The sequence below is a fragment of the Electrona antarctica genome (assembly GCF_951216825.1).
Source record: "Electrona antarctica genome assembly, chromosome: 5".
NCBI classification, from domain to species: Eukaryota; Metazoa; Chordata; class Actinopteri; order Myctophiformes; family Myctophidae; genus Electrona; species Electrona antarctica.
In genome coordinates this window covers 51,119,678-51,132,337 of record NC_136810.1, presented here as the reverse complement: position 1 = coordinate 51,132,337, position 12,660 = coordinate 51,119,678, and the positions used below count along the sequence as shown (strand labels likewise).

The 12,660-nt window shown below is 41.2% G+C and overlaps 1 protein-coding gene across 1 annotated transcript in view; it reads left to right on the top strand.

Annotated features, from left to right (window-relative positions):
• The first annotated feature begins 1,309 nt into the window (after window positions 1-1,309).
• The window catches only part of hydin (HYDIN axonemal central pair apparatus protein), a 231,991-nt gene continuing 220,640 nt past the window's right edge, over window positions 1,310-12,660 (top strand). The window contains exons 1-3 of the mRNA XM_079502371.1: window positions 1,310-1,421; window positions 2,055-2,220; window positions 10,521-10,646. Of these exons, the coding sequence (XP_079358497.1) occupies window positions 2,086-2,220; window positions 10,521-10,646 (261 nt within the window). The 5' untranslated portion in view covers window positions 1,310-1,421; window positions 2,055-2,085. The remainder of the gene's footprint in view (window positions 1,422-2,054; window positions 2,221-10,520; window positions 10,647-12,660) is intronic.

Genomic DNA, 12,660 nt, shown 5'->3' with positions numbered 1-12,660 from the left:
AACACTGAGTGAGCTATTAAAGAAAACAGGTGGTGTCAGGGAGGGTATAGCCAGTAGATATCCTATGTACATTAATTTAACTAACTGACAGAAAACAATAGGAGTAGGATTCTGCAGACAGTTTAAGGGGGGGAAAATCCTCCGGGATTGAATAGAAAGTCTTCATAGGTATAGGCGGCTGGTCTGGTATAGGCTACGATTCGACGCTGCGCACCAATTGCATCAACATGCACATAGCATTCGAAGAAGAGCATGCAGTTTAATATTTGCTCTGTTTTGTTTGTTTTCATAAAAAGGTTATCTTTGAAAAACAAAGAAGGGTCCCGCACACTGTCAGAAAACTTGCCAAAAATGTTGCTCTTTAAAAGAGCAACATTTTTGGCAAGTTTTATGACAGTGTGCGGGACCCTTCTTTGTTTTTCCAAGATAACCTTTTTAAGTATGCTTTATTGCCCTACGCACCTGTCACTAGCCTTCTGAGGTGTGCATCGGCCTTTTGTTAAATTGTTTGTTTTCATGAAATGGAGAGGTGAATGCAGATGAAACTAGAAAAAGTGCCCCTCGGGGCACAGGTCTCCACCAGCGCAGGTCAGGTTGTGGCCTCCTGGTGGCGCTATAATAGGCCAATGTGAAAAGGGTGCCATTTCTTCTTACACCTTGGATGTCAATTGGATGATTTGAGGCATTTTGTTCCAAAAATGTGTTTTGCAAAAATCCACCTGTTGGTGGTGCTAAAACAGGCCAATGTGAAAAGGGTGGGTGGGATATATACCTCAGCCTAGTAGGAAAGTCTGTGAAAGATTTCACGTAAATTGCACGCTGTGTTCATGATTTGAGGCTTTTTGTTCAAAACGGGCCAATCCTGCAAACTTTGAAAGCCAATGTTAGCCAATTAGGATGGAATATGAAATATCGGACAGAGCTGTCTTGAACACATGACTGTAGAGATACTGTGTAACGATTTGCAGGATTTTTGGACAGAATCTGGAGGAGTAATATAAAAAAATGTGTTTTACAAAAGTCGGCCTCCTGGTGGCGCTATAACAGACCGTTCTGGAAAATTTGGGGCATAGGTTCATCGTTGGCATCCAGGGAGTGTGTGTTCAAAATTTGGCATCGACCGGGTTAACGGTGCCGGAGATTAGCTGTACACAGACGGACGGATGGACGCACACACGGACGGAGTGCAAAACATACTCTCTCCCCATGCCTTCGGCCTGGTGGAGACAAAAGTCGATACTCTTTGAGTCAACCACCGTAGCCGTGTGTCAAAGCCACGGAGTCACGGACCAATCAAAAAACAGCCCATTGGGGCGCCAGGAGACGCGTTGTTGTATGGCAACGGCAAACAAAAACAAAGTTGCTATCTGAGTTTGGAAGAGTCCCCACGGCTACGTAGACACGCGGACACTGCAGAAGTGGTAAAATTATGATCTTATAGCCCTTTAAAAAAAAGAAGGAAAGGAGTGTATATTGTTTTATTTCAATGTGGTATGGCTATACATGAGTGTTTACACCATATGTCACGCATGTTTTTGACATAATAATTGACAGCCGTGCATACATGGGCAGGGCTTAACATTGCAATGCCATTCTACCTGCAGCATGTAGGCTATTTATGAAAAGGTCGTTTGATATATTCGACCGAAGTCAATAGGCCTATGGCATAGCAAGCAATATATTGGTGGATTCATTTAGCTAACATGCTAATAACAATAGCCTAGTTTTGTGCATGTCCAAGAAAAACAGACGTTAAAGGTAGGCTAATATAGGCTAAGTGAAAAGTGATATTAGGCCTACCCCTACATTTTGTTAAGAGTGTGTTCATTAACAACAGAGGTCTCCCTTTCAGCCAATCAGGAGTGAGTAGCCTACCCATATTGGTTTAAATTTTATTTTGTCTGCTCACTTTTATGTCATCACTGCCACTTTCACTGTGTGTGTGTGTGTGTGTGTGTGTGCGCGCGTGTGTGCGTGCGTGCGTGCGAAGCCTATATACACTGTAGACTGTATATAATCTGCTAATCTGTTCAAATATTTCTATATCTATTCAGGTGGATTTATCACAAAACGCCAGTGGTAGTAATGGCAACCTCCAAGGTCCAGGCACTACAGTCTTCTCTGCATACCCTACCTCTGAAGTTGCCAGAGGGGTTCAAGAGCAAAGTGGTCTTCCCTCGGAATCCCAAGATTGTCCTGAGGAAAGATGGACCAAAAAGGGTGAGGATAACGTACAGGCTACTGTACTGATGACATGCTGTGGGTTTTCAAACATATTTATGAAATTATTCTTATAGAGTGTCGGCTTATAAATTCTAATAGTGATTTAGCCTAGAATATGACTCATTCGGCCTATAATGTACAGGCTACCACACATTGCAGCATTTTCCAAAGACCAGTGGTTGAAAAAGTAGGCTACTCAAATTTAATTTAATTTAGTATCAATACTGCAATATAGAAATACTCTGTTACAAGTAAAAGTCCAGAATTTCAAATGTATGTGAGTACAAAAGTAAAGGCATAAAAAAATAAATGCACTTACAGTACCAAGTAGAGAGTAGGCCTACTGCAGAATGTCCCATTTCACAAGTTTTCAAATAAATGTATAAAAAAATCTTTTGGAAATAGCAGATCTACATAGTAATGTTTTGTAATAATAAACACAATCTAGAAAGTAACTAGTAAATAAAGTTTTCACATAAATGTAGTGGAGTAAAAGTACAATATTTGGATCTGAGATGTAGTGGAGTACAAGTAAAAGTATTGGAAATAGGAAATACTCAAGTAGGCTAAACTAAGTACAAAAAAATAAAAGTACAACATTATACTTTCCACCACTGCTGAAGACAAATTGAGGGTATGCGCATGACATCATCATCATACCCGGAAGTTATGTGGGAACGCCTACTGAGTGACAAAAAACTACTTTCTGGCCTTGACAGCCCATACATCCAAACAGAAAAGTCCTATTTTATTTCATTAAATGACTTTAAACAACATTAAATGAAAGTAACTTTGTTACTCACTTTGCCACTCGATCTGCCATTCACTTTATGCATGCGCATACCATAGCAGGGGTGCCCAAAAGGTAGATTGCGATCTACCAGTAGATCAAAAAGGCTGTGCAGGTAGATCGCATGACATGCCCATAAAGAATATTTTAAAAATATATATTTTTTGCATCTGCCACTTGAATTAAAAATATTTTTAACCCATGTCTAACCAATGACTAGTCTAAACTAAGTATGCACCCACAATGCACAATCTTATAGTTTCAAGAGTGTTGCTGTGCACAAACGTCGGTATGATTACAAATTAAATACAAAAAACGCTACCTATTCCATGACTATTTTCAGCAATGGTATTCGGTGGGTAGATCTTGTAAAGTAGCTCTCAAGTCAAAAAAGCGTGGGCACCCCTGTTCTATAGCAACATGACATATAATTCATCTGGCAGGCAAAAATTTTATCGGACGTATCCAGTCAGAATTCCTTTAAGTTTTAAAGCCACCTGCTTTACGGGGAGAATTTAACAATCCGTTTTTAATCTTCCTGTGACCCAAATGACAGATTATTCTAATAATTACTTTGGCATCCTGGAGAGAGCGGAAATCAATATGTGACTGAATACCGCTTCTCATTACAGTCAGCTCTCTTCGGCTATTTTCCTTTTATTTTTTCTAGGATCCCTGTGTTTCATTAGTTTAACAGGTGTTAAAATAGGAGAAGTGCCCCTATGCCCTTATTTCAATTTAATTTCATTCTTTCAAATCAAAGAAATCATGAAAAGTAAAACAAAAATAAGTACACAGTTATTTTGGTCATATCAAATTAATACTAGCTGGGGGGTGCAGCAGACCCCTTATTCAATATCAAGGTTCTTTTCCATCTCCCACACGCACAAACCCAATTAAAAGTTTGTTTCTGCTCAGAACATTAATGTTTATTTATAATTCTCTTTTGCTTATATAATTTAAAAAATCTAATTGAATGCCAAATAATATTTTTTAACATGATTATTAGCCTACTTCCCAGGGAGAAAAATAAATAAAACTTAAGCTGGATATGACTAATAGAAGTAGAATCATGTAGCCTTTAAATAGGCCAGGACGTACCATTGTATCTATCATTAATTAGTGTTAAACAACTGCTTATAAATGGGAAATTCTAACTCTAATGATCTAATTATCGATCACAAATGGCAATCAAAAGACACTGATTTGGTATACCCGACAAGATGCATTCTTGGATTCACTGAAATAGAAGAGCATTATGGACTGTGCTCCAGCAAGATGCTGTTTGTGAATGTCTGTTTAGCCAGCCACAATGGATTCCGTTTCAGGGCACCTTATACTGTTCTTTCAGGAATTTGCACTGTAACAATTCTAATACATTGCATGTTAACGTCACCCCCAAAGTTATTATGCAATTTTGCGGTTTACACTGCAGAGTCCTGCTGAATCATGTTGGTATTTGTCAACCAACTATTGAAAATAGTTATTTTCTTTTCATTTTGCACTCGGCACTGTTGGGACATTGTCAAACTGGTGTGCATAATGGATAGTATGGATGAGCACCCTTGTGGCTGCTGAATAAGGAACAAAACAAAAATGTTTCCATAATGCTGGCTTGTACTGCGGAAAGCCTGGTGACAAAAGGTTAATGCTAGCTAGCTGCAGCCTGAAATGATGATGACTTACTGAATGATTGTATAACTCAGGGGGTGCAGTGGAGAAGAATAGAAGATAAAACCATGCAAGGAAAAATCTCTGTCAGTCTCTCTGTCTGGTTGGGAGAAGTGACATGCACAAAGTGAAGCTGTTAGCTTAACCCATTTTGACCTGAGATCAGATTCTTCTACATCCTGACAGTTTTCTGAAAAAGCTATGTTTCTATATCAGTCGTTCTTCGATTTTTCAAAAATAGCAGACCTACAAGCTCGTAGCTTGTAGATCTGCTATTTTTCAATAGCTAAAGCAGAACATAATGCTAACACCAAAAGGGGTTCAAGGTCAAGGTCAAGGTAAACTTTATTGTCCACAAGGGAAATTTGTCTTGGGCTTTCACCCCAGCTACAGCCACACATAAAACATCAATGACAAACAAAATACATTACAGAGGAAGACACAACATTACACAATTGCACACATGATGTGGATAATCTAGCCTCACAATCTAGCCTCACACAGTTACTGCTGTTTCAGAGCCTTGTTCAACATCTTAGTTGATGCTGGTACAAACGGTTCACGCCCAAAATGGATTAAGCTTAATATCTATTAGTGTTATCTGTTATTACTTACAGTATAACTTTAGATGTTATTGAAATAAAGAATGTATGCCTTTTTCACTTGGATAGAAGGCAGTCACACTGACAGAAGTGTGGCCATTGCATTTCTCGCCACAGTCACTCACGCTGTACTGTTTCTTACTTACTTACGCCCATAGCCCAACTTTGGGCATAGGCCACGAACAATTAAGAGCTCTCCAGACATCCTGGTCCTGGGCCAGTTTCTCCAGCTGTCCCCATGTATGGCCAGATTTCTTCACATCTGCATCCAGGTCACCGTGCCAGGTGTGTCGTGGTCTGCCCCTCTTCCTTCTCCCTTGTGGCCTCCAGAACAGGGCATATCTTGTGATATTTGAAGCAGGTTTGTGAAGAGTGTGGCCAAATCCATCGCCAGGGTCCATCCATCCATCCATCCATCTATCCATCCATCCATCCATCCATCCATCCATCCATCTTCAACCGCTTATCCGTAGTTGGGTCGCGGGGGCAACAGCTCCACCAGAGAGCTCTAGATTTCCCTCTCCAGAGCAACTTTAGTAACTTCCTCCTGGGGGATCCCGAGGCGTTCCAAGGCCAGTGAGTCGATGTAATCCCTCCATTTTATCCTTGGTCTGCCTGGGGTCTCCTCCCAGTGGGACGTGCCTCGAGGACCTCCCTAGGGAGACGCTCGAGAGGCATCCTAAAGGCCTATTCATAGTCTGGATTTTCGGTGGCTGTAATAACCGCGGTGGTGAGTAAAAACAGAGAGAAGGGCTGGGGAGAGCGGTGGTTTGCTCTTCAGTGGTTACCTCACCACTGAAAATATTAGACTATGAATAACGCTTAACCAGATGCCCGAACCACCTAAGCTAGCTCCTTTCCAGGCGAAGAAGCAGTGACTCTACTCCGAGTCTCTCTCGTGTGACTGAATTTACCTATCACCCTATCTCTAAGGGAGATGCCAGCCACCCGTCGAAGAAAACTCATTTTGTCTTCTGGCTCAGCTCTCTTTTAATCACAACAGTGCGGTACAGCGACCTGTTGTACCACCCCTGCTGCTCCACAGGTTAACTGCTCTACAGTTTCAGGTTACTAATTGTGTTTGGCCAGCGAATTCGGAGGATTCTTCTATGGCAGATGTTGATGAATGTCTGGATTCTTTTCATGGTGTTAACAGTTGTACTTGAATTATGTATATTGACCAAAAAAAAAAATACAATAAAAAATAAAGATATAGGGGAGCTGGTCCTGGAGCTGGAGCTGCCGGGGTCTAACGCCAGCTCACGTAGACCAGGAAGAGTGCAGTGTCAACAATGCATGGAGTCATTGGAGTGTTGCTGTCACATCATCTATAACAGATGTAAACAAAAAACCAATTGCGCGATTGAATAGGAGTTCTAGCATTAGACCCCTCCAGCAGCAGCTCCAGCTCCAGGACCAGCTCCCCTATATCTTTTTTTGTTTTTTTTGTCAATATACATAATTATCAACTTACTTTTGTAAAAAAAGGGTTAGGAAGAAAGGTTGGATGTACATTAGTTTTAAAACATAATCTCTCATAGGTCGTCCTTGGACAAGCATTTGTGGCATTTGCAGTCATCTCGATACTGCATACTGGCTATAGCTAGCCGGTGTACTTTTCACGCCTGCATCTTTTTTAATACGTCCACGACTCCATGTAAAATTGGATGTGAGCCGCCCCTCATCCTACCGAACAAGTTTGCTTGCTGGGAACTCCCAGTGTTTGCCTCATTCTCCTAAGGCCTCATTCAGACCTTTACTGCATTGCTGTATGCTTGTTGGATGAATGTTGTGTAGTGTCATGGCCGCCCCAATGCATTTCCAATGGGAGTCACATGGTTTGACACAACATTTGTGTTGTATGAGGGGGAGGGGCGCAGTCGAAACACAACCGAAAGCCATACAACAGCTTGTAGTCCTACAACAGCTTGTAGTCCAAAATGTGGACTACAAACCATGTGACTTCCATTGGAAATGCATTGGGGCGGCCATGACACTACACAACATTCATCCAACAAGCATACAGCAATGCAGTAAAGGTCTGAGTGAGGCCTAACTGCTCTCGTCCCATTCGCCCTATAGGTAGCCCTGGATGTTGTAGTGTAGTGCATGTAACATTGCAAGGCTTGAGTATCCTCAACACTATGCCTTTGTGTAAATGCCTTTTATGTTCTCTGCTGCCGGCAGGTTGCTCTCTGTTCCCTCCTCAGTTAAAGGCCAATCAAGGCCTCTCAAAAGCCATTTTGGTTCTTCCTCAAGTATAGCTCCTCCTGTCTACATGTCAAAGTGTCCTTGGGCAAGACACTGAACCCCACATTGCCTCCAGTGGTTGCCACCATTGGTGTGTGAATGTGGGAAGTGAGGACACTGGCGTTGACTGTTCGCCGCTTCATCTCCCAATGCATGACTGAATGGACCATTGTAAGCGCTTTGAGTAGGCACGTAGTGCATAGAAAAACGCTATAAAAATGCAATCTATTATTATTATTATTATTATTATTATTAGTCAGTGGTGCTCCGTAGTCCGTACCCTGTTCAGTATCATGCAGCTGAGTGGTACTGTAGCTTTTTACCTACCGAATCTTGCCCTTTTTGAGTGAGATATATTTTTCCATCTTGATAAATAATATATTAACACATCTGTTTCTTCTTTAAAATAAAAAATACCACCGATAACGCTATCCCATACCCTTCTAAAGAATAGTGCGTAGGTGAGCAATTTTGTTGTCTCTGAATTATAGAAAGGAGTGTGTATTATGAATACACACCTAACTGGCAGCTATTAAATATTGCATATACGGTAACCCTACATTACATTATTCATTTCAATTTTAAGCAAAATAAATCTTTTTTTCCGCCCTGACCTTGAAATAGGCTATAAGTGCAGTTATATGTTTCTTCACTGCCAGTGCACTGATAGAGAGACATCGGCGAGGAATGTGCTCAGCAGATATTAACTACACAAAGCCCCAGATGGCCCTCCTCTGAAGGAGAAAATATTTACTTTCTCTGTGTGTGTGTGTGTGTGTGTGTGTGTGTGTGTGTGTGTGTGTGTGTGTGTGTGTGTGTGTGTGTGTGTGTGTGTGTGTGTGTGTGTGTGTGTGTGTGTGTGTGTGTGTGTGTGTGTGTGTGTGTGTGTGTGTGTGTGTGTGTGTGTGTGTGTGTGTGCGTGCGTGTGTGCGTGCGTGCGTGCGTGCGTGCGTGCGTGCGTGCGTGCGTGCGTGCGTGCGTGCGTGCGTGCGTGCGTGCGTGCGGGCGTGCGTGCGTGTGTGGTGCACGCATGTATTGTGCATATGTGTTTGTCACAGATGACAGATTTTCATTGCACCATCCTTTTGAAGTGCCTCGCAGGACTCATATCACAATGCTGCCTCTTCCAACAGCCCTTGGCTATTTATAAGTTTGCATCTGTAACAGACCGTGGTTATGTACACTCGTCATTTCTATTGTTTTCCTTTTTTATTATCATCATCAGACATTAACCCATTTTGGGCGGGAACACCTTTTGGTGTTATGCTTTAGCTATTGAAAAATATCAGATCTACAAGCTCATAGCGCGCCACCGAGTGGCGCGCTACGAGCTTGTAGGTCTGCTATTTTTGAAAAGTCGTGAAAATGTGCCTCAAATCTTTGAATATATATTATTACAGAGTGAACATTTTAACTCAAATCTTCTGGGAGGTCCCTGGAACAACATATTTTCAAATGGGGGGCGGAGGCATATTACATATAATTTTTGGGGTCCTTGACATGAAATATTGAGCACCACTGATAGAGAAACATAAGGTTTTTCAGAAAACTGTCATGAATGACATAGACCTAAATGGGTTAATGACAGACCACTTAGCTGGCTTCCATAGCAGACTATAAAAAACGTACCCAATGGGTTGGATTAGTCTCCCTAGCTGTGACATAGTGTCATGAGCAGTGGGTGTCCTTGTACATCAACCTGCCAGCCCCCCACAACACAAACAGGGCAGTGGTGGACAAAAGTACTTGCATTCTGTACTCACAGTACAGTAAGTAAAAGTATCAATACTGCAATACAGAAATACTCTGTTACGAGTAAAAGTCCGTAATGCAAAATGTGACTTGAGTAAAAGTATAAAAGTCGGTAGTGCTGTCGCCTCACAGCTAGAAGGTCCTGGGTTCGATTGAAGGTCAAATAGTTGGAGGTCTCTCTTACTTCTGTAGGGAGACTGTTCCAATGATGGGAGGCTCTAACAGAGAAGACACTACGTCTGGTTGGTACTTTGCAGTCCCTTCTGGTAGTTGCCCTGGTTGTTCTGGCACCACTGTCCCTTTGATCTATACATTGTTTCAGTGGTGGGGGTGCAAGTCCGTTTAAAATCTTAAACGTGAGACAAGCATCTGCAAAATGTTTAAAGCTATCAAAATTAAACAAGTTGTACTTTTGGACTATTTGGACTGTATCGAGCTACGTATCGTATTATGAGGTTGTTGGCAAAGCCCAGCCCTACTACTTTTACACTTGAGCAAAAGACTGCACATTGTGCTATTTCGATCATAATGGGAGCCAGTAAATCAGCAGCATTATGTGCAAAACAGCATTAGTAGTGATTTCAACATAATATTGTGTTGCTGCGCATGTGGACGTTTGAGGTCTTTTTATTTAGTGCTAAAGGGTTCAATTAAATGCTATAATGTCCCATTATGAATGGTAATTATGATGAATTCCTGTTCTGTTCTTTGACTACCGGTATATAGAAGTGTCTATTTGTACGTCTCTAAATGTTTTGATGAATTGAACAAGGTGGACCCTCTTGTAAACAAGTGTAATGCTTAATTGGGTCGTCCACTCACAGTTAACAGTCTTTGTGTTGAGTTTGTGCTTGAAATGTACTGTAATTCTGCAAACTGTTAATAAATATTTCAATCAATCAATCAATCAATTATCTTGCTGTGGTGATCCAGTACTTCTTCATTAACTATACTGTATATATAGAGCAGTGGTTCCCAAACATTTTAGCTCGAGAACCAAAAGAAGGATTTGATGGAACTATAGTGAAAATAGCAGATCTACAAGCTCAAAATGTTTGTTGATAATGGCCAATTTATCTAATTACTGGAATTCCTTCGATTTTCGAAAAAGTTTATGGATATTCACCGTAAAAATGTGTGTCTGGGAACCAGTGATATTATAGAGTACAAAGACATGCTGACTCTGTAAATGAAAAGATTGTAGACTCTGCTCTGTCTTTTGTGGTTTGCAGGTGACTCCATCTGTCTATGCCCAAGAGATGCTACAGTCTACAGAGGAGCGTCTGGCCAGCACAAACCAGATGCACCACCCTCGCATCCTGGAGCTGTTAGACATGAGCGAGACCACACATCAGAAAGTAAATATAATGCTGTGCCACGCGGACGGAACGGAACATGCCCCGCTTTCAGTTTCACCGCCGGGTTGTCGCTGAAATTCAATCACGTTGTTATGTTTTGGGGTCATGACTTGTGACATGAAATGGAAACATGGAATGGTGTAGGCATTCTTGACAGGAAGGATAAAAAAAATAATATCTTAGTATGATATTTAACCCATTTTGGGTGGGAACCCCTTTTGGTGTTTATAGCATTATGTTACACTTTAGCTATTGAAAAATAGCAGATCTACAAGCTCATAGCGCGGCACCGAGTGCCGCACTATGAACTTGTAGGTCTGCTATTTTATTTAAAAAATCATGAAAATGTGCCTCAAATCTTTGAATATATATTCTTTCAGAGTTTCAGTCTTTAACTCAAATCTTTGCTTCTGGTGGGGGGGTCCCTGGAACAACACATTTTCAGATGGGGGTCGACGGCCAATTACATATCATTTTTGGGGTCCTTGACACGAAATATTGAGAACCACTGATACAGAAACATGAGGTTTTAAAAAGACATGTTTTAAATTTCGACGTCAGGCCTAAACGGGTTAAACCGACACGGCACATGATAGATGCCGGCGTTGATGGCGACGGCAGACTCTCAAAAGAAGAAGCTTATACAGATTAAAGGTGAACATTAGATGGGGTTTTTGCTGTGCTTTGTGTGCTGCTGTCTGCACACAGAACTGTACTGTATATACTGACTTTCATCTTGGAAATGAAACCTCGGGGGAATCCTCCGTGCAGACTCGAGTTCCAGTTAACCCATTTTGACCTGAGATCAGATTCTAAAAATGTCATCTACATCCTGACAGTTTTCTGAAAAAGCTATGTTTCTATGTCAGTGGTTCTCAAACATTTTCATGTCAAGGACCCCCAAAAATATATGTATTATACGTCCCCCATCTGAAAATATGTTGTTCCACGGACCCCCCTAGAAGCAAAGATTTGAGTTAAAAATGTCCGCTCTGTTTGGAACATTTACACTACCTGTCACTATTATTTTTTTCATTTTATATCACTTAATTACGCATTATCTGTCAATGATATTCTGAAGTTATGTCATATAAAAAATGGTTAATAAAAACAGTATTAAAAAATATATATATATGTTCGCTCTGAAAGAATATATATTCAAAGATTTCCGCCACATTTTCACGATTTTTCAAAAATAGCAGACCTACAAGCTCGTAGCGCGCCACTCGGTGGCGCGCTATGAGCTTGTAGATCTGCTATTTTTCAATAGCTGAAGTATAACATAATGCTTGAAACACCAAAAGGGGTTCCCGCCCAAAATGGGTTAAAGTGGTGTGAGGCCTACATTTGCTTCGGTTGTGACAAGCTGTCTTCTGGCTCCTAAAGCCTTCATATCCACAGGGATATGCAAAATACATACATGTGTGCTTTTCTCAAGTCACTCTCATCTTTTGGAATAATTAGCTGCACACACCGCGGACACATAGCTGTCACGTTGTAATGAAAGCTTGGCCTATTCTGCCTATTTTCCTCTCATTCCTCTCATATTATGATGTATTGGCGTAATTAATCCATTCAGGCCTGACCTCAAAATTTAAAGAAAATCTTCTAAATCCTCCAGTTTTCTGAAAAAAATATTTTCACGATTTTTCAAAAATAGCAGACCTACAAGCTCGTAGCGCGCCACTCGGTGGCGCGCTATGAGCTTGTAGATCTGCTATTTTTCAATAGCTAAATTATAACATAATGTATGTTATATTTTTGGGTTCCCGCCCAAAATGGGTTAATGCATTACATTAATCTACAAAACGAATCCCTCAATCGAAGGACGTCGTGGGCAGATGTGTTCTGGAAGAGAACGAAAACATTTGTATGGAAACGTATCCCATTGTTACTTCATCACTAGTCCCCCTGGGCACAGAGCATCTGCTCCCTGCTAAGGTCACTGACACTCACATTTTACTTTGCTGCTTTTCCTTAGTCAGCAGGGTGCTAATGGCTGGACAGAGGACAG